At 33.7% G+C, this 22,657-nt stretch overlaps 1 protein-coding gene across 3 annotated transcripts in view; it reads left to right on the top strand.

Moving 5' to 3' along the window:
• The window catches only part of LOC111158524 (striatin 3), a 113,523-nt gene that overhangs the window by 63,431 nt on the left and 27,435 nt on the right, over nucleotides 1–22,657 (top strand). For 2 of the 3 annotated variants that reach the window (XM_022520611.1, XM_022520622.1), the window contains exons 5-8: nucleotides 641–814; nucleotides 7,881–8,010; nucleotides 9,273–9,414; nucleotides 14,505–14,615. In XM_022520611.1, coding sequence (XP_022376319.1) covers nucleotides 641–814; nucleotides 7,881–8,010; nucleotides 9,273–9,414; nucleotides 14,505–14,615 — 557 coding nt within the window. The remainder of the gene's footprint in view (nucleotides 1–640; nucleotides 815–7,880; nucleotides 8,011–9,272; nucleotides 9,415–14,504; nucleotides 14,616–22,657) is intronic. The other variant, XM_022520627.1, reaches the window with a different exon arrangement.

Raw genomic sequence — 22,657 nt, 5'->3', positions numbered from 1 at the left:
CATTGGCTTTCACCTAAAAATCTTAGTGTCTAAGACTCCTTTTAACATCCTTCCTTAGCCTGTCAAATACTTCTAGAAGAAATTCTTCATCACACAAAGCCATTCATGACCCATTGTGTATTATGTCATAATCTAGTCCCTTTCTTCTTTTCAGATCTCATCCTAGATCCTAAGTTAGGTATAAAGAAAGTCTCAGTACCAGATTTTAGGTCCTAGAAGAACAACTAACCTGTGCATCATCCTCTGGCTAAGAACCCAGGTTTAAACTTAGAATGTTGCAGTACTGAGATTTAGTTCTACTCATTCTTTACCACTTGGTGGACTTTTTTTTTTTTTTTTTTTTTTAAATATGTCATCAACTCCTAAAGCTTTTTAAGGTTCTTGGGCTTTTTAGGTTTCACGATAATTGTCCCTCAATTAGTGTTAGCATACTATATGCTTTCTTAATTAAATTTTGGTTTATAATTGGCCTTGTTCTCTTAGAATTGGAACTAGTCTATAGAGAAGAAGGTTTTGCGGCAAAGGAAGGTTATATTTTAGAGATTTATGTTTTTTTCTGAAATTCCTTGATATGATTTTGAGTTAACAAGTTTGTAGGTCTTAATATATGAGTTTAAATATTTTAAATTTTCTCTTATAGATATCTTCAGGAAGTAGGTTACACAGATACAATATTAGATGTACGGTCTCAGCGGGTAAGGTCATTACTTGGACTATCCAATTCAGAACCAAATGGATCAGTAGAAACAAAGAACTTAGAACAGATCCTGAATGGAGGTGAATCTCCTAAGCAAAAAGGACAAGAAATCAAAAGGTATGATCTGTACTTATCGGTTAACATTGGTTATATAATGGATACTATGAATCTCTTTAACATGTTACTTTTGTTAATTTTTAAAGCAGGTAGAGTTCAGATTTAAAGACTTTTTTTCGCTCCTGCATAGTACCATGGGCAAATTTAAATTGATCTCTCTTGAGTTTTGATACCAAGAAATTGACTATAGTTCTGAAATAGGTACAGATTTAAATTTCAGTTTTAGAGTAATTTCAGGTAGTTCAGAGCTACTTTAACATCCTGATTTAAATTTTTGATAGGGTATTTTCAATAAATTATAATGGTACTCTATAACTAGAGTAGTAATGGTCATTTACACACAAGTATGAAAGAAACAAGGTTTTGTGTTATGTTTGCTGTCAGAAAGCCATCAGTTAATACTTTTTTAAAATTTAATGTATTTACTGAGATAAAATTCACATACTATACATTTCTGCCATTTAAAGTATGTCGTTTATTTTTAGGATATTCAGTCTCTCAGCCATCACCACAATCTTAGTTTTGAAAATATTCATCATTCCCAGCAGGAACCCCATACTCATTGGCCAGCACTCACCATTCTGCTCTGCACTCATTTCACTACCAACCCCAGGCAACCACTAATCTACTTTGTTTCTATAGATTCCCTATTCTGAACATTTCATATAAATGGTTATTTTGTGAGTGGCTTCTTTACCTTAGCATAATGTTTTTTTAAGCTTCATCCATGTGTCAGTAATTCATTCCTTTTTTGCCAAGTAATACTCTGTTCTATGGATATATCACATTTTGTTTATCCATTCCTTGTCAAGGAAGTTCCAAACTCTTTTCCAAAGTGGGTAAACTATTTTAATTCCCGCCAGCAATTTCTTCATGTCCTCATCACCTTTGATGTTTTTTGTCTGTCAGACGTACCTTTGGTTAATACAGACTTGATAAATGCAAGGTGTTAATAAGTGGGTAGAATTTTTTTTTTAACCACTAGATGTCACCTTGAAAACATAGGTTGGAAGGACGTAGAAGAGAAAAAGAGAATGGAAAGAAGCAAAATGAGTTCCTTGAGTTCCTTTAGAGCTTAAGAAATGAATGCTATGTATTGTTTATAAACTAGCATTATTTCTTACCTTTGCTATATTTCATGACATTATGCTTTTGTTTAAAACATGTACTGAAAATTTCAAGTTAACATAAACCTTTGCTTTAGGGGTTTTATTTCCGAGAAATAAGGCCTCTTCAGTAACATTTGACATCAAATACAGCTCTTATTTTCTTTACTCTGGATTTCAGGAAGCACAGAATGTTTTTGTGGTATAAGAGAAAAAGCAAAAGTATTATGCATTTTTAAGCTTGTTAGCTAATCAGGCTGAGTAGTTCATAGAATTTATAAATATTTAGAGGAATGCAGTTTAGCACACCTGAATCTGAATTAAATTTCCACACCAGACTTAATCTTCTTGTAAAGCTCCTTGCCTTTGCAAGATTAAGACTTTAATAGGTTTCTTTTCTATTGTGTTAAAAAAAAAAACACATAACATGAGATCTATCCTCTTCACAATTTTTAAAGTGTATAGTGCAGTATTGTTAACCATAAGCACAATGTTATAGAGTACACCTCTAGAACTTTTTCATCTTTCATGACTGAAACTCTGTACCTATTGAATAGCAACTCCCTATTTCCTCCTCCTACCAGCCCCTGGCAACCACCATTCAACTCTCTGTTTCTGTGAGTGACCGCTTTAAGTACTTCATGCAAGTGGAATCATGTAGTGTTTGTCCTTCTTTGACCACCTTATTTCACTTAGCATAATGTCATGAAGGTTTAGCGTGTTGTAGCATATGACAAGATCTCCTCCTTTTTTGGCTAAGTAATATTCCACTGTATGTATATACCACATTTTCTTGTTCCATTCATGTGTCCACAGATGTTTAGGTAATAATTGTTCTTAATCAAGTCTGACTTCCATCTTAATGAGTATACTTACGTATTCTGAATCTGCACTAATGCAGGTATGTGTGGTTCAGCTATTATTCGGGCCTTTGAAAACTAGGAATGAGAAAAATGATCTAACATGTTGAGATTTTAGCAGAAGGATGTTTATCACATTCTTATTTATAATAGTAAAAAGTTAGAAGTAATCTTAATGTTTAACAGAGCAGTGGCAAATTTTAGATCATATTATTAGGGGTTTAATGGTTTAGAATGTGAATTCTGAGGAGGACTGACTAGGTTTAAATTGTGACTTTGCCACTTATTAATTATGGCTCTGGGCAAGGTACTTAACCTTCCTGTGCCTCAGTTTCCTCACTGGTAAAATAATGATGATAGGGTTAATGTGAAGAAGAAATGAATTAATAGGGAAGCGTTTAGAACATAGTAAGTGCTAGTTGTGGTGGAATACTGTGTATCCTATTGAAATGTGACCCTACAGGGTAATGTTTACTAGATTTTGCTGAGTGAATGTCGCTCTTGTATTTGTTGGTTTATTGGGGAGGGGGGTGTTTTTAATGCACAGTGCATCATGTCACAAAGCATCTACTTTTTGAGGATTCAAGGAGCACAGAGTTCTCTTAGGTCTTGCAACTGGAAAATCTTTGCTGCTTCTTAGTAATTGGTTTGATTTACCTGTGAACCTCCAGTAGTTGCTCTCTTTCTCTACTCTGTTTGGATTCTTGGCCATATTTGTGCCCTGCAGACGTGCTCCCTCACCCCCGTCTGACTTTTAGCCTTTTACTTAACCAACCTTGCCCTTGGCTTCCGTTTTATTTTCTCCTCATCTGGACATTTTAATTTTGTTTTTTAAAGATTTTATTTATTTATTTGAGAGAGAGTGAGAAAGAGCATGAGAGTAGAAAAGGTCAGAGGGAGAAGCAGACTCCCCGTGGAGCTGGGAGCCTGATGTGGGACTTGATCTTGGGACTCTGGGATCATGACCTGAGCCGAATGCAGTTGCTTAACCAACTGAGCCACCTTAATTTTCTTATTCTGTTGATGTTCTTTTTACAGTGAGAGAGGATAGTGAATACATAGTTGGCAATGAAAAAAAAAAAACTATTACAAAATCCATAGACAAAGACTTTTGCTTAAGTATCATGGATTTAAAAAGCCGCATTTTAGTTATGTGCCTTCTGGAACCTCTGTTAAAATTACAGTTAAAGACTTTTTAAAAATGCATTAACGCAGAAGAACAAAAAACTGAATATGTAGAAAGAAGGCGAAGATGTACCATACATCCGGATAGGGTGAGTTTAACAATTTGAAAAGTTGGCAAGAGTATGGAGGATGTACTGTTCATCAGATAGGGAGCATTTTAACAGTTTTGGAGGCTGGAAAGAAAATGTAGGAATATCACATGCTTTAAATCTAGGGACATTCAGGAGCAATAATAAAAGGAACAAGCCAATTAAAGTCTTAAAATGCCAGCAAAGCTCTAACGGCTAAAGAATTAGAAGTATCAGATACATCTGGATTGGGTTTAGAGGGGGTTATGATTGGAGTATTGGTTTAAAGTTTATGTAAGAGGTCGTTAGAATCTCAGATCTCTTTTATCCTGTGTAGCAAGCTAAATACCCCTCCACCTGTGGTGGTATATTTTCCAGTGAAGTTCCATGATTTTTGATTTCTTAAGATATAAAGCAACTCTAGGATAGAATCTACTTAACTGGAAACAGGAGGATTATCTGAATCTCCAGCTGAGCAGTGAGACTCTTGTTTTCTTCTAATATTTGGCTTCTGGTATATTGGCAGTGGGTCTTACATCCCTTCCAGGCAGAATGTTGAAATTTATCACATAAATAGGAAAGACTTAATGATACTAACAATTGGGATCTGCCGGTGAAATGGTGAGGCCCTGTCCTTTCATGCAGAAGTGAAGCCAGTCACTTTGGCAAACCTCACCCATGTACTCAGTACATAGAGTTAGCCTTTGGTGCCTCACTCTTAAAGGTGAACATTTCAGGAGAGACTTTACTACGGAAATTGGAAACCAGGGAACCAAAGAAGGAACTCAAAACAGGGAGCAGATTTTCAAAACTATAATTACTCTTCTGAAAAGATTGAGAGAAGATAATACCTCTACAAAACAAGTGGAATGTTATTTAGTGATGGACATTAAGGAGGGCATGGGGTGTAATGAGCACTGGGTATTATATAAGACTGATGAATCACTGAACTCTGAAATTAATAATACACTATATGTTAATTAATTGAACTTAAATTTTAAAAGCTCTAAGAAAAGGTTCAATCAGAAATCAAAAAAGAGCTGTTAGAGATTGAAAGGTGTGATAGAAATAATTTCCATATAGAACTTGGAGGATAAGATTGAAGAATCACCCCTCCCAACCTCCACCCTCCGAAAAGAGAAAAGGGGAAAGAAGAAGTAGGACTGAAAAGAGGTAAATTCAAAGATCAGTAGGGCCAACATCTGACTAGGAGTTCCAGAGAGAACAGGTAAAATGGTCTTGAAAAGATTATTAAATTAGTAATAAAAGAAAATTTTCTGGAATAAATTTATAAATTGTTAATTTTCAAGGATGTTTCCAGATTGAAAGGATTCGTCCCAATTACACTATAAAATTAGTAAAAAAAAAAAAAAATACAAAGGCCATCATCATGAATGCTAAAAAGAAGTATCTCAAAAGAAACAGTATGTCAGCATGCAAGTAGGGTAAAGTCTCAGACCTTTCGTAGTCTGTGGTGGCTTTAATTTTCATTTTCTGAAAGAGTAATGATGTTGACCATCAGTTTATGCCATCTATGCATCTTTTGATACAGTGTCTGTTTGACTAATGTTCCCATTTTTTATTGTTTTTATTTGTTACTGTTATTTAAGTGTTCTTTATGTATTATGGACACAGGTTGTCTTCATAAAATATATGACTTGCAAATATTCTCTTCCAGTCTGTATGCTTTTCTTTAAGTTCCCCTAACACTGTCTTTTGAAGAACAAAGTTTTTAATATTGGAAAGTCTCATTCATTTTCTTTTATGAATTGTGTTCTATTTGTCTTTTAAAGCCATCCATGTGTATTGCTGTGATGAAATACAATTTTAAAGAGATGCCTGGGTGGCTCAGTTGGTTAAATGTCTGCCATGGGCTTGGATCATAATCCCACGATCTTGGGGATCGAGTCCCACATCAGGCTCCTTGCTCAGCGAGGAGCCTGCTTTTCCTTCTGCCTCAGCTTCCCCTGCTTGTGTTCTCTCTCTCTCCCTTCTCTCTCTCTCTGACAAATAAAGTCTTATTTAAAAAATACAGTTTAAAAAAAAATACAGTTTTAGAAACTTAAAACATGATTTTCACTTTAGAGACATCTCTTTTTTTTTTTATTTTTAAGATTTTATTTATTTGAGAGAAGGAGAGAACTAGAGGGAGAGAGAGCAAGCATAAGTGGGGGGACAGAAGGAGAGGGCGAAGCAGGCTCCCTGATGAGCAGGGAGCCCAACATGGGACTTGATTCCAGGACTGTGGGATCACGACCTGAGCTGAAGACAGACGCTTAACTGACTGTGCCACCCAGGCACCCCTAAGACAGACATTTCTATCCAAGGGACAGTACTACTTAATTTGTGAGAGTTTGAATTGGAATTCTCATATCTTAAATGTACTAGTTTCTATTTTTCTGTCTTTAATGTACCAGTTTTGCCACTTACCTTTTTGCTTTTCATTTAATCCCCAGATGTTAAGACATACTGTAAATACTGAGCTGAAAGTGTGTGTTGTGTTACTGTGGTAGTTTCTTTGTTTTACTGATTTGTATTTGGAAAAACATCTCTCTTTACATTCAGTTTTTATGCAGGTCCTTAAACAATGAGCTGGATTAGGTAGAGTATATAGTAGACCTCTTAAAATCCATGCTATGTTAAAAAATAGTCTGAATTAGGGTGGCTGGGTGGCTCAGTTGGTTAAGTGTCTTATTCTTTTTTTTTTTTAAGATTTTAGTTTATTTTAGAGAGAGGGGGTATCTGCACTCAGGAAGAGGGAGAGGGAGAATCCCAAGCAGACTCTGCACTTGTGTGGAGTCTGATACAGGGGTTGATCTCACAACCCTGAGATCATGCCCTGAGCTGATACCAAGAGTCAGATGCTCACCAGACTGAGCCACCCAGGTGACCCCATCTTCTGTTGATTTCAGGGTTGTGAGAATCAAGCCCTGCATTGGGGGCTCCACACTGGACATGGAGCCTGCTTAAGATTCTCTTTCTCTCTCTCTCTTTGCCCCTCCAGGCCCTGCCCCCTTCAAAAAAAAAGTCTGAATTGTATTTTAGATTGTTACTCTTTTTGGTACCAAAAGATCATCTAGTTCAACCCAAACAGTTTACAGGTAAAGAAATTGCAGCTAAAAGGTTTAAGTGACTGGGCCAAATTCAGTCATCTAGTTAATGGTAGAGCAGAGACTTTTATTGTGTAAGTCTTTTTTGGCCTGAAATTTTCACTGTTCTCTTGCTTTGTTATTAGATATTAAACAGCTATTTGAAAACCCTTTTTTGTACATAGAGAAGGGACTCAAATTATAGTTTAAAAAATGACTTCATAGGTAGATTAAAATAGATGATCGTTATTACCTATTAAATTGAATGATTCTGAAAGACTTGAAGAAAGTATTTCTTTAGTATATTAAGAATCCTGTTTTGTAGGTAAGAAAGTCTGTGAAATGGATTGGGATATCTGTATCTGATTTACCCCATAACTTTAAATCTGGGCAGGTTTAAGTCTTCAGACATTTGGACCTCTTAAGAGGTTGTAGAGCTATAAGAAATGCTAAGTTTACTTGCTTGCTTTTGGTGGCTTTATTTTGAGAAATAATACCACATTTGAGTGTCTGTTACTATAAGATTTTGACACAATAATTACTCAAAGAGAAACTTAACAAAACAATCACTTTTACTTTAGTCAGAAAACAGACAATCTTCAAAACATTATTTTATTGGGTAAAATACTTAGGCAATATATTATAAATAGGTTATCATTTGAATCTCTATACTAGTTTCAAGTACTGTTTTAAAATAGGAAACAAATATTAGAATTAACCATTGGTATATTTGGATTCATCTTTGTCCCCTTTGACAGGCCCTCTGGTGATGTTCTTGAGACATTCAATTTTTTAGAAAATGCTGATGACAGTGATGAAGAAGAGGAAAATGACATGATTGAAGGTATCCCAGAAGGAAAAGATAAACATCGGATGAATAAACACAAAGTAGGAACTCAGTTTTTAATTTTTTTGGCTAAAATACATATACACATGTATTTGGAGTAGAAATTTTCAAGATGTCTTAAGTTACATTAGGAGTGATGGATTATTTTTTATTTTATCATCTCTATTGAAAGTTTTATATATTGTCAGTTCTTACTATTACCCACCTATAGTAGAAATTATTATTTGCTGTATCATTCACTAAATGGCAAAAAGGGGTCTTTTTTTAATAGAACTAGTCTGGCACTTTGAAACTTAAAAAAAACAACCACCTTATCCACTCCCGCTACAATTAAGAATCACTGCTGAAGTCTGTCTTTTCGTGTACAGTACACAGGTGATAAATAAAGTGAAGCTGCAATGGGGATACTCCCACTCTGGGTGAGGGACTAAACTATAGATTATAAATGTATGTGTCCACATTCTTGTTCTTTGATAAGGATTAATAAAAATTTACTTTTCCTCATAATCTAAGAAACTGAGTTATCAATTTTATCAGTGATGTGGGTTAGCTATAAGAGTATACACAAATTAGATGATCCATTTATGAATTACCACAGTAGTATAGAGTATTTCATGTATCTAAAAAAAAGTACATGGGTTAAGTTTTGTTTTCTTGGGATATTATAATAATGTTCTTGTTCCTTAAAAGTTTTTAGGCTATTAAAGCAGTTTCCAGCCTTCCTTTCACATTTCATGTATGCAGCATACTCATGTGTGTAACACGGGTAAATGGAGAGATTCCCCCCTCCTTTTTTTTCCTTGGGAGGCAAAGCACTATTATTTTCACAGCTATTGACTTAAGATCAGTTAATATTCTTACTATATTAGCCATGCCAGGACCTTGTGAATTATGGACTACATGTGCAGTTCTCAGTGAGTGAAGTCAGTTCAACACAGTGTATTATCAGAATGTAAGTGAGTAAAACGACCTATAAATAGGGGTATTTGTGATCCTATTCTAATTAAAGAAGTGAACTGCTTTTGATTATTATTTTAACCATTTTTTTAACTACCATTTTTTTTACTACCAGATTACTTATATCACATCTTACAGTAATCTTCACATGACACTGTTAAGAAATTTATATTTGCCATTTATATGCATATATTTGGGGATTGGTGAAATAAATGGAAAATCTAAAATTTTGTGTAAGTAATTTAAAAATGGGAGTGCAAATATAAAGATAATTGTGTGAAATCATATAAAGGATCCCTTTAAAATCTAGGATAAAAGTAATTCTTGGCTTATGTTCCATTTACAGATAGGTAATGAAGGTTTAGCTGCTGACCTAACTGATGATCCTGATACTGAGGAAGCACTGAAAGAATTTGATTTTTTAGTGACAGCTGAAGATGGTGAAGGAGCTGGAGAAGCACGGAGTTCAGGGGATGGCACAGAATGGGGTAAGGTGATAAAGAAATATGGGGGCGGGAGAATAGCCTTTAAGGATATATTGGTATTGAATATTATATGTGGAATGTGAGTATTTGAATGTATGGTGGCAGTTGAATGAGAACAAGGGGAAATGGTGTTGAATAATCTCAGGGTATTTTGTACCAATTTATTTAGATTTGGTGACAAAACTATTGTTTAATATATGCCTTTTGGTGGATTTTGATTTTTGGAACTTACCTTGATTTAAAGTTGAAAGAAATCCAATTTTTTCCTCTTAGCAAATTAAAAAAAAAAAAAAAAACCACATGTATGTAGTTTTAAGCATTCCCATTATTTAATTTGGTAATGAATCTAGGTTTAAGGATTTAACTCTTGTTATGCCCATACAATGTTACCTGACTTATTGCTAGAAAGTAATAAAGCTACTAATCTTGAATTACAGCTTTATATCGAACAAGGTTTAGTGAAGGTATTAAACTTTACTACATATATTTAGTATGCATATGTTAGGCCTAGCCTTTGGAAATGATACATAATGCTAATAATAATCCAGCTATAACTGAAAGAAAACAGTTCTATTTATACAGGATTTAAAACTCCATTAGAAAATAAAAGTATAAAAATTTATTAAGATAATAGCTTAGGTCCACTCTCTTGTGCATTCAATCAGTTTTGAAAACCAGCATGTTATCTGGCAGGTAGAACTCACACTATGTTTACAGAGCTTTATTGGAGAAGGTCACTAAGTCCCTTATTGCACATTTCAAAGGAACACCAGAGTTGCTTAGTTACTAGCAGGAGGAGTTATCACTAACTACTTAAAAACTACTTTGATGATGGGGAACACATATTATTTAAAAATGCCTCATTTGTGTACTGAAACTGAATTTGCTGATAGCAGGAGAAACAAAACCTAAGAGGTAATGTAATTATTTACTATCCTGATAACAATTTAAGCACTTAAAAATCTGAGTTTTGTTATTTGCTTTCTTACTGATTATAATTCTTAAGCATTGTTTCAGACCTTTACTTATCTCTTCTTCTAAGTGGAAAGAGAAGAGGCACATTAGTGGAAAATATGAAAAAAATTCAGAATTACCTTCTAGACTTTGAATATACATTTTTGTACTTACTATTTGAAAATGGCTATATTCTAGTTTACTTTTCTTAAGAATTAGCCTTGCTCAGGGGGCACAATAAAAGTATAAAAGTTTTCTTTAAGCTTCTTTGTGCAACCCATTCAATGTTAGAAATACCTAATTTTTTCCCAGTAGATTCTAAAGTACTGTTTCCCCCCTCCCCCCGGGTTATTTTATAATTATATAAGTACATTTAAATTATATAAGTATATAATTATTTTGTAATTCATGTATTTTAGGAGTTTAGAAACCCTTCTTCTGTGAAGAAGAAATTAAAAATAACCTATAATGCCACTGTGTAAGGAGAATCATGCTTAACATTTATATATATGTATCTGTCTTTAACAAAGGATTTTGCTTAGTTCCAGTTTATAACCCACACTTTTAACCTAATACATTGTTCTTCTGCAGCAACATTTTTAATAGCTTCATAATATTCTGTCAGTATGTTCCATTATTTAATTGGGGTCTTACTGATGAACATTTAGATTATTTTCATTAAAGAAAATAATCAACAGTTTTCAAATATTTACATAGCTAATGCTTGGCGTATAACCATTCCTGCTTTCTTTGCCTAAAATTGCTGGAATTTTAACAGTCAAAAGAATATACAAAAATTTCAGGAATTTAGTTTGTATAAAATGACATTATTTCTTTAATAATGAAATGCTATATTGTGTTTAGTCGATTGGTCCTTCTGTCCAAAGGCTTTTGGCTCTAGAGCAGTTTCAAAAGCAGACCTAACAAGTGAGTGATAATAGTAAAATATTACTCACTTTTACTGTTACTATTTGACTGTGACCTGAATCTGTGTATATGGAAGTAACTGAAAGTCTCTTCCTTCCAGATGAGACTGAACCATCTTTAAAGCATTTTAAGTTCTTTAGAAGGAAAAGAACAAAATTGTTCAGGCAGTTTCTTTCCTTACCAAATGCAGACTGTCAAAGGATCTATGCAGTGTTTCTGTATTTTTCATTTCTTCTCAACAGGTGCTATATTCAGTTTTTCCAGAACAAAGAGGATGGATATACAAACATACCTTTATTTAACTCATTTGCTTAAATTTGAATTTACTTACAAATGGGAAGGTGACAGTTTTTGAGATTTAAATTATTGGGTAAAAGACCTTTTTTTTGTTTTGTTATTGTTGTTGTTGTTGTTATTCGGAAGTAATGTATCCTACTGAAACATATTTCAGTACCCACCCACAGTGGGTAGTCTGTTGTTTTTTATTTTGTAACATTATAAATCTCAGATATTCTAATTTTGAATACTTTTATCGTATAAAACCACTGCTTTTTAGGAAGCTTCTAAATCCTATTTTTCTTCTGTTATCTACATTAGGTAGTCTGAGTTTAATTTTGGTAGTTTTTAGTTCTTCTCATAGTCAAAAATAGTAGTAGGCATTTCTGATTTTGCTGTTTCTCTCATGGAGACATGGCATTTTGAGCATGTTTGGTTATTTTCTCCTCCACTTTGAAAGTGTGATTTGTGGAAATTTATAGGACTACCAAATGTAATTAGTACCTGAATGTTTGTATTTAAATATTATGGATTGGATAATTAAAGTACTGAATATTTGCATAAAGTGATGTTACATTTTTATGCTATATTAAATAAATTTATATAATTCCTCTACTATGATAGTTAGAATTACCATATTAGAATTTTATGTTTTTGTGGTTTTGAGTTGTTAAGGGTCATTTTTTTGTGTGTGCATATTTGTGTTTTCTTTTAAACAAAAAAGTTCCCCTAACTGATTCAGCCTCCTTTCTTGGTATTCCCCCCACCCCCAGATTATTAACAAAACAGAATTAATATGTAGAAGATTATGCTGCCTCTTCCCTTTTGCTCTTAACTATTTCTTATAAGCAGTATCAAATCAGCTGTTATTACAAGGCAAGTTTCAGGATGTTTTTTGTGCACATATGCATTCACCAACCTGTTCTTTCTTTGCACTGCTTTGAGTTAACCTTTGTTTTCTAGACTTTAGGTTATCTTTCAAGTAATATTTGTTTTTTTTCCCTTAGGCTTATCCTTTTTATTCCCTTTTGCTTTTTCACTCTAGTACCCTTTGCTACTTGAATTAGAGTTACAACTTTATTTTTTCTACAGAGGTGTTTTAAAAAACTGTTGAGGCTATCTTACTAAAATTTTCTGTCCTATGGCATTACCTATGTAAAATTTATACCACTGAAGCTTTTTTGTTTTTAAATTTTCTTTCTATAGGTTTAAAAATACATAGTTTGGCTTACTTTAAGTGGTTACTTAAACAATAATTGCTAGTTTTATTAAGATGAATGCAAATGATTTGTTCTTTAGATCACATTTTTGGGGGAGTATCCAGTGAGTTCACAGAATAATTTCTGATTACAGCCGTTTTCAGTAAACTTCATGATTACAGTACACAAAAGTAAATTTTCTCTTTAAATCAATATTACTGCAGTATTACAAACAGTACTACAATTGCAAATTTGACAGATAATCTTATGTATATGTTTCAATCTTGAGCAACCTAGTTTGAGTAATTCAAGTTGACAAATTAGCTTAAAGCTTTGAATTTAGCTTTTTACATCCAGATTGCCTAAGATCATAGGTATATCCATAGGGGAGAAAGTGATAACAAGTGTAGAAAAGGGTCAAGGTACAGTAAGTAATTGAATTTCTACATGCCATTCAAATATGAGAATTTTTATATTTACTACAAATAGCAGTCTATAAGGGGCAAAAAAGGCTTTTTAATGTCCACTGTATGGATTAAGTCAGTGAGGCCTAGGCAGTTTTACAAGATTTGTAATCTGAAATATAATGAGTTATCAGAAATTTAGCAAGTGTGGTTTCCCTAAAATCTCACTATTCTGTCAGTCCTGTTCAGTGACTTAGCCTGTGTGTTTTGATAGAGTTCTTATTTAGTAACATGGTTACATAAACTCATAGCTGTTACTCTGTAACAGAATGTTAAACTTTCTAGTAACATGGCTATTTTAAAACTAAACAAATGAAGGGAAAACCCTTAATACTTAAAGTAATTCTAATAGATTTATTTTTATCCTGCTTCTTTTTAATGCTGTTTTCTTCTAGTTTACTATAGAGTAAAATTTTTCCAGGCACAAGTATTTACTTAAAATAAGTACAGATTTGTTATTCAGCTAAAATAGCTGAAGTTTCTTCTTTAGCAGATGTACAGCAATGTATGTTTTCACTTCTCCATGCTTGTCACTGCTTTTATCTTACCCTAAAAAAAATAAACTCAAAAATTCTTCAGTGGAATTTGAGTTTTGTTTTTTTGTTTTTTTTTTGCTAATCTTAGTTGTAGACCAATGGAAGAAGGTAATGAGATGTTGGACTATTTGGGTGGGGTGGGGGCCGAGGTGGGATTCTCTGAATGCTTTGTATGTATTATTGGAGATAATGTATTTTGGAACTATATGTATGTATTATATTGGACTAGAATGCCTCTCCATTAGTATAGTTACCCGTGCATGCAGAATCAGTGTGACAGAAGGTGCATGAATATTTTCATCAATAAAATGGCACTGACCTTTCCAGCTTGCACTCTATGAGTAGTTCGCATGTAATTCATTCATTTGCTTTTATGATGCTGGCTGAATAATTTTTATGAACATTTTTATAAAGATGCAGTGATCTCTTTTGTATAACAGTTTTCTAATGCCAGTCCATTGAATATTACTCATTGAAAGAATAATAACCTTCAAATTTGTGATTCATAGATATGAAGCACCATTTAACTGTTAGTATTAACTGTTTAGAAACTTATGAGATGGGCATTTAGAGTTTGAGTTGTGAATACCAAAACTGAAACTGCACCTTTAAAGTATTTTGGGTATATGCTGTTAGTGTATTTTTATTATGATTATGTAAAACTATAACAGTTTACTGCCAACAGCTTGCATTGCCAACTGCTGATTTTTTTTCTTTTAATAATATGCTGCATGTAGATAAAGATGACCTCTCCCCACCTACTGAGGTTTGGGATGTAGACCAGGGATTAATAAGTAAACTGAAGGAACAGTACAAGAAGGAACGAAAGGGGAAGAAAGGGGTGAAGAGTAAGTGCAGATTCTATTATAATTTTTGTATACCACTCTCTTAGAAAAAAATTCTTCAACTCTTGCTTTTGTGTGTGTGTGTGTACCTTTTTTTGGTTTCATCAGGGGGCAACTAACTTTAAACTTTGTTGTATAATTGAAATTTATTTGAATATAACTTAGGCTATGTTATTAATCAAGTGAAAAATCATTTTAAATAATGTTAATAAGGATGAAGGAAAGGTTTCAAGGGAGGTTTTTTGTTTTGTTTAAAGCTTTAAAAATTTTACCAATTTGTAAGGAATATTGGCCTTGGAATTAAAGTAACAAATTTAAAAAATTTTTAAAAATTAAAATAACAAATTTGTTCAAAAGGGAGAAAGTATAAATTTCCTTGTTTTTGATAAATAGGGTATTATAGCTATAACCAACTCTTGCCCAGGTTATATTTCTTAGTTTGGAAATCCTTAAGTATAGTGAATATAAAAGCCCTTTTCATCGTTGCTGCTTTCTGGTCTTAATCCAACAGCAAAGCAGGAGGACAGCAGAAAAATCTCTCCTGGGTAGTATTTTGTTGACTACTGTGGTGGAAGGCTAATAGGAAGGGTAGCGATGCCAGTAAGGTTTGTTTGGTCTCTAGCTGAGTAACTTTTTTTCATAGTATTTTTCACTATGTTGCATCTGATCAGTGTACTGTGAAAGTATAAATTCAGCTATAGCATTTCTCAGTGATACAGTTCATTTCCATTTTTTGAATCAAACTTTACAAACAGCCACATGAAAAGTATCTTCAGACTTTTGAGTATTAAATGAAGAAACTTGAAGCTCACTTTGGGGAAAACTTTATTTTGAACTGGCTGTTGATTATTGCTAGTCTCACTTTTTTGACTATGTCAAGGACAAAGTGATGGCAAAGGTTAAAACCATATAGGCATTCTTTTTATATTCCTTTGTTTGTTGACAGAGAAGTTTATAAAATGGCAGGTGTAACTGAAATGCATGTAAGTTTTTTGCAGTAAAACTCTTTTTAAATGGTTTAATTTATTGTGGAAGCTAATAAGGGGAGTTTTGGGGACTTGTTACACAGTTTTCTTTTATAAAATTATGCTAATTTGCTATGCATGTGAATGAAAAGAAACTTTTCTAAGAAGTTTCAGATTATACAGTGAATTGCTTATTGTATTTAAAAACATTTAGTGCTGGGCAGGGGCTTTGTTCAGCTCTAACATCATTTACCTACGTAATTCGTGCATGTTTAGTATAAAAGTACTTTTGCATGATTGACTATTCGAATATAGACATGAAACATTAGAATTTTGGGGTGTAGGTCTTTTTAATGAAATGTAGTTTATTTTAATAGATTACTTATTTTCTGTGTGCTGTTTATGAACTGACTCATCTTTTGATTTCTTTAGAAAATGTTAGATAATGTTGCTTTAATTTAAAATACAAATACCCCCATTTTTTCCTCCTGATATGATTATATCTTTTTGAGGTTTAGAAAATAATATATAGGTCAATTGAAGGTCTTTTTCATTTGTAGGCCTTGAATGTATCTAGAAAATGTTACACCCACATCTTTAAGAAATACTAGAAACAAATCAACTGAAGCTAAAATTCAAAACCCCCATAACATTTTAATTTAATTAACTTTTAAAAATAGGACCATTGTATCAAAGTTTTATTTGCCTGTTTAGCTGACATTTCATAGAAGACATCATTTCATATCAATAAGTATTCCTCTGTATAACATGTTTTCAGGTTTTTTTTTAACCATCTACCTTGTTGTGAAATATAAGATTGGAGAACTATGTGAAGTGGACAAAAGAGGATTGCTGTGATACAAATTAGAAGATGGGCCTGCAGAGCCATGCCTGAGGCTCTCATGTCTCAGTACTGGGGTTTTGTTTTTGTTTTTGTTTTTGTATTGTTTTATTATCTAGATATGTACTCTGTTATTTAGCCAGGTCTTTTTAATTTTGGTTTTCTTTCTTTCTTTTTTTTTTTTAAAGGAACTAACTTTGTTTATATAACCATAAAAAATAACATATGCTTGTTAGCCAGACAGTAGGAAGTATAATATCTAGAAACATAAAGAAAAATGTGAAAAGACCCACAGTCTTAATACTTAGAGATTAATATTTGACATATATCTTTACAACTTTTTCCAAGTGTTGTTTTTTATATAAACCACCTTTTTAATTTTTTAACAAAAATATTGTAATATTTTTAATTCATTTTGTCTTAAATGTTTCATAGTCATCTGAAAAAGATATAATTTAATGATTACATAGTTTTGCAGTTGGTAGATTTAACCTGGCCTCTGTTAGTTAGACCTTTATATTATTTCTCATTTTTAATGTTCTTAGAAATGTCCATGTCTTAAGGTTACCTGTATATGTACATATAAGATTTCCAGCATAATGTCTCAGGAATGTATTAGGAGGTAATGTGTTTCTTTTTGCACTTATTGTGAATTTAAATAAAACCTTTTTGCCCTTGAATATATCAAGTTCAGTATGAACCTATTGGCTCTGAATCCCTGATGTGGAGATAAAACTTAAGGAAATAAAAAACTTTTTTCAGTTGATGGATCATAACTTCTGTCTTAATCTAGGTATATTAACATTAATACAAAGATATAATTTTACATGAAAAGGATAATTCCTGTATTTTCTTATTCTTATTAACTGTTTTTGTTGAGTTTTATTCTGATATTTTATTAGATATAGCTTTGTACAAGATAGAATAATTCGTAAGCTGTGGTCTTGATTTCTTTATTTCTTTTATTCCAATATATGAATGAATTATATCCACTGGATCATACTACTACATTTCTCCAGATTTTTTTCTAGCTTTGTAAAGGGAAGAAAATTATTTGCTAATTTTACCATATAGATTCAGCAGATGTAACCCAACCTAAATGCTTTTTTTTTTAATGGAAAGAAAAAAGTGGTGAGAATATCAGCTTTTTAACTTTGTAAAGACTCAGCCATGATTTGACTCTTAAATGGAAAGAATTCTAAAACCCAGAGCTGAGAGACTAGTGGTTATTTGTCTTCTAACTTGTTTACTTCACTACACCTTTCCTTTTTTCCACCTGAGGCAAAAGAAAATGACTTAAATATGAACTTTGCCTTGGATTGTAGATATAATTTAGTATTAATTTCATGCTAAGTGCCATATACTTAAGAGATATACTTTATTAATACTTATAAAAGTAGAAACCATGAAACTTAAGAGAGTTGATGCAGTTATTTTGTTCTCAGGCTTCAAAAGTGTTAAGCATCCCTTACTTTTTTAACTTTTTTTTTTTTAAGATTTTATTTATTTATTTGACAGACAGAGATCACAAGTGGGCAGAGAGGCAGGCAGAGAGAGAGAGAGAGAGGGGAAAGCAGGCTCCCTGCTGAACAGAGAGACCGATGCGGGGCTCGATCCCAGGACCCTGGGATCATGACCTGAGCCCAAGCCAGAGGCTTTAACTGAGCCACACAGGTGCCCCTACTTTTTAACTTTTTATTTTTATTTTTTTATTTTTTAAAGATTTTATTTATTTATTTGACAAAGATCACAAGCAGGCAGAGAGGCAGGCAGAGAGAGAGGAGGAAGCAGGCTCCCTGCTGAGCAGAGAGCCTGATGCAGGGCTCAATCCCAGGACCCTGAGATCACGACCTGAGCCGAAGGCAGAGGCTTAACCTACTCAGGCGCCCCTTAACTTTTTATTTTGACATAATTTCATACTTAAGGCAAAGTACAGTTGCAAGAATAGTACAAAGAATTCCAGGTAATTTTCACCCAGACTCCCCCAGTTGTCAATATTTTACTGCATTTGCTTAATTAATTCTTTCTCTGTAAATATATACATTTATTATTTTGAATAGTTCAAAAAATGAGTAGGTTGCAGATATGTTGTTCTTCAAATGGTTTAGCATATGTTACCTGACAACAAAAACATCCTCTTAAGTGACCACAGTACGGTGATGAAAACCGGAAAAGTAAATGATACAGTACTGTTATCTGACCCACAACTCAGTTTTCTTTCATTGTTTAATAATTTCTAAAGGTTGTATAATTGGGGAAGGGAGTCAGGGAGAGTTTCTAAATTTATTGTTATGTTAAAATTTGGTCTGGTAGGATTTTTTCTAGAGAAGTTTTTGGTGGTGTGCATTTTGCTGTGTTATTTACAGCTCAGTAAAAGCATGTAAATCAATAACAAATCATTGTGGAGCATCTAGAGTAAGTGTGAAGCATTTGAAATTTGAAAAATAGGAAGGAATTAAAAAGTTTTTCAGACTTCTTTAGATTTTTGTCTGCTTCAGGTTTTCAACGTGGAAAGTTTAAATTGTGAATTGTAATATGTTTTCTTTCATAGATGTTCTTATTGTATGGCTTATTACTCCTATGCTATTTAAGACTTCTAAAATTGAGGCTTATTAAAATAATGTCATTTCATATCTTTCCTTCAAATGATTCATAGGCTTTTCCCATTTCAAAGACTCATATTCTGAGAATATATATGTTTACATTTCTAGTTTTTAGTGAATGAATGAACTTGTCTTAATTTTTCTCATGATTGCCATTTGTGCTAATTTTCCTGTCTTTTCCATGTATAGAATATGATTGTCATTCCCCTTCTTAACTGATGTTACAGAATTGCTGCACATCCTTTGACTTGTCAATACATTGGAAAAGGAAAGTCCTTTAACTTTTTCAGTATTTTTAAAATATAATTTATTAGTGAGTGTCCCTGGATTGTTTTCTAGTTTTTAAAAAAATTTATATTAGTTTTTGTCACTTGTTACTCCAGATCCAGGATGACAAACCATCAACAGAAATGTAATATTTTTGTCAAGTGTGACTTTTGTCCAAATATCTGTATATTGGACATTTTAACATTTAAGGAGAAATTATTCTTTTATAGCAGTAACTTTTAGTAGGCCTTTAAAAACAACTTGGTGCACGCTGTAAAATATTTGGTATTTTTAAAAAGATGTTATTTATTTATTTACTTATTTGAGAGAGATAGGGAGAGAACATGCGCACATACACACAAGCTCAGGGAGGGGCTGAGGAAGAGCAAGCATCTCAAGCAGACTCCTTGCTGAGTGTGGAGCCCCACACTGGGCTCAACCAATTCCATGACCCTGAGATCATAACCTGAGCCAAAATCAAGAGTCAGACATTTAACCCACTGAGCCACCAGGTGCTCCAAATATCTGGTATTTAAGCTGCTTCTTTTTACAAGAGAGTATAAATTTGAAGAATCCATAAAACAGTTAAGTATTCTCTTATATCAAATCAAAGACAAAAATATTTGTCTCTTATGAAAGGGATGCAGCTGGTTTTGTATTTCCTGTTTTAATTTCACACCTTTATTTATGCATGTATGTATATATGCATGCATGCTCCACACCTAGCCCAACATGAACTCAGGATCTGGAGATCAAGACCTGAGCTGAGATCAAGAGTCAGACACTTAATTGACTGAACCACTGAGCTGCCCCTGATTTCACATTTTTAAGACAGAATGTTGAGTTCAACTCATATATTTTTTTTCTATCCCCGTAAGACAGTACCTTAACTTACACATTTTGACAAGGATTAGAAAGTATCAGATTGATACTTTTTATAAAACTACAGATTGACTTTGTAGCCAACTATCTTAACTTGACATTTTGACAAGGGTCAGAAAGTATCAGCTTGATACTCTCTGAATCAGTACATTTTTTAAAACTATGGAATCACTTCAGAGCTGAACTAGTTTTTTTTTTCTTACTATTGTGATGTTATTTTTTTTAAGATGATAGTTTTCGTGTGAAAGCTTTTATTTTATTAGAACAATAATGAGAAAATAGAACAGATGTAGCAGACATACTAAATCCTTATTCTTTTTTTTTTTTTTTTAAAGATTTTATTTATTTATTTGACAGAGAGATCACAAGTAGGCAGAGAAGCAGGCAGAGAGAAGAGGAGGAAGCAGACTCCCCGCCGAGCAGGGAGTCCGATGCGGGGCTCGATCCCAGGACCGTGAGATCACAACCCGAGCCGAAGGCAGAGGCTTTAACCCACTGAGCCACCCAGGCGCCCCTAAATCCTTATTCTTAAATAAACTTACTGGGGTGCCAGAGTGGCTCAGTCAGTTAAGCATCTGCCTTTGCCTCAGGTCATGATCCCAGAGTCCTGGGATAGAGCCTGCCTCAGGCTTCCTGCTCAACAGGAGCCTGCTTCTCCCTGTCCTCCCAACTCATGCTGTCTCTCACGCTCACTCTCTCTTTCTCTCAAATAGTTAAGATCTTTTAAAAAATATAAAATAAATTTATCTTTTCCAGATTGCCTGCTAACAGTTGCTTTCACGTTAGAATATAAGTTCTGATTGACAAAGGGGGGGCACTTATGAGGAAGGGAAAATGTTAGATTCAGTAAAACACTTGAGTACTTACAGTAATAGAGTCTATAGAAAGATAAATTCCGTTAAGTCCTGAATATGTGTGTTTGAGAAGAGTATGGGTTTAAAAACATGAACACAGCAATCATCTGTCCATAGTTTGGCTTACACGTGCCATAATTAGTATATTTTTCATTGTCCTATAATCTGTTTAGAGGATTGTACATTTTGCAAATTTGATGGTCATGGTTAAGAGGTAGATGGGTTGTTATATAATTCAGAGTAGTAAAAAAGTTTTTCTTGAGGCACCTGGGTGGCTCAGTCCATTAAGCTCATGACTCTTGATTTCAGCTCAGATCATGATCTCAGGGTCATGAGATTGGGCCCTGTGTCAGGCTCTGCATTGAGTATGGATCCTGCTTGGGATTCTTTTTCTCCCTCTGATCCTTCCCTGCCCTCCACCTAAAAAAGGAAAGTGTTTTTCTTCTTGTTCAGTTCGATAAAGTATTTCTCCTATAAAGTCCAACAATAATTAAGAATCAGGCTTTATCTAATAAATGCTTAATGAGTTTTCATTTAGGCCTTGATTATTTTTATATGTGTAATATTCTTTATACTAATATGTTTACAGTTTTCTTCCACTTTTTTAAGATTTTATTTATTTATTTGACAGAGATCACAAATAGGCAGAGAGGCAGGCAGAGAGAGGGGGGAAACAGGCTCCCCACTGAGTAGAGAGCCGGATGTGGGGCTGGATCCCAGGACCCTGAGATCATGACCTGAGCCAAAGGCAGAGGCTTAACCCACTGAGCCACCCAGGCACCCTGTTTACAGTTTTCTTATTACTGCTAATTAGTCTTCAAATTTATTTGAAGTTGCATTTTGTTACATTTATTATATTTAGAATATTGGGTAGATTTAGAAAGAGAATGAATACACATTAAATTTGTAGTTGAAAGGTATTCTGTAAACTAGGGACTACTTAAGACTCATATCTGGTTATGGGGCGCCTGGGTGGCTCAGTGGGTTAAGCCGCTGCCTTCGGCTCAGGTCATGATCTCAGGGTCCTGGGATCGAGTCCCGCATCGGGCTCTCTCTGCTCAGCAGGGAGCCTGCTTCCCTCTCTCTCTCTCTCTCTCTCTCTCTGCCTGCCTCTCCATCTACTTGTGATCTCTCTGTCGAATAAATAAATAAAATCTTAAAAAAAAAAAAAGACTCATATCTGGTTATGAAATCTGCTTTCTTAAGCAGCTTCTGGGCACTAGAATTAAAGCAGGGTTCTTACATTGTCTCCTGAACTTGGCACTGTGACACACAAAGACTAGTGTTTGGCTCTAGTATGAAAAAATAATTAATAGTTATTACATAATTTGGGACCTTTAGTTTAAACAATAACTTTCATGTTATCTCCTATTTTTCCTTTTCTTCCATGTTTTTCAGTCTGTGTGTTCAGGAAGATTATGACTTCCCATGTAGGATAAAACTTGAGCTCATCTTTATTATTTTTGATATTAGCTATCATGAAATTATCTGTAAGACAATATCTGATAAAGTCAAATGTTATGGTACATGCAAGTATAATAAGAATGAGCAGAGAAAGATCAGCAAAGAGGAGAGCTGGAAGTGGTTTGAAGGAATAGGTAGAATTGTGGTAAGTGCATGGTAGAGGTAGAGA

The sequence above is a fragment of the Enhydra lutris genome, unplaced genomic scaffold (genome assembly GCF_002288905.1).
Source record: "Enhydra lutris kenyoni isolate GAN:26980312 unplaced genomic scaffold, ASM228890v2 scaffoldscaffold4, whole genome shotgun sequence".
In the NCBI taxonomy this organism is placed as follows: Eukaryota; Metazoa; Chordata; class Mammalia; order Carnivora; family Mustelidae; genus Enhydra; species Enhydra lutris.
Note: the sequence above shows the minus strand (reverse complement) of the source record. Positions and strands in the feature narration are given on the sequence as shown.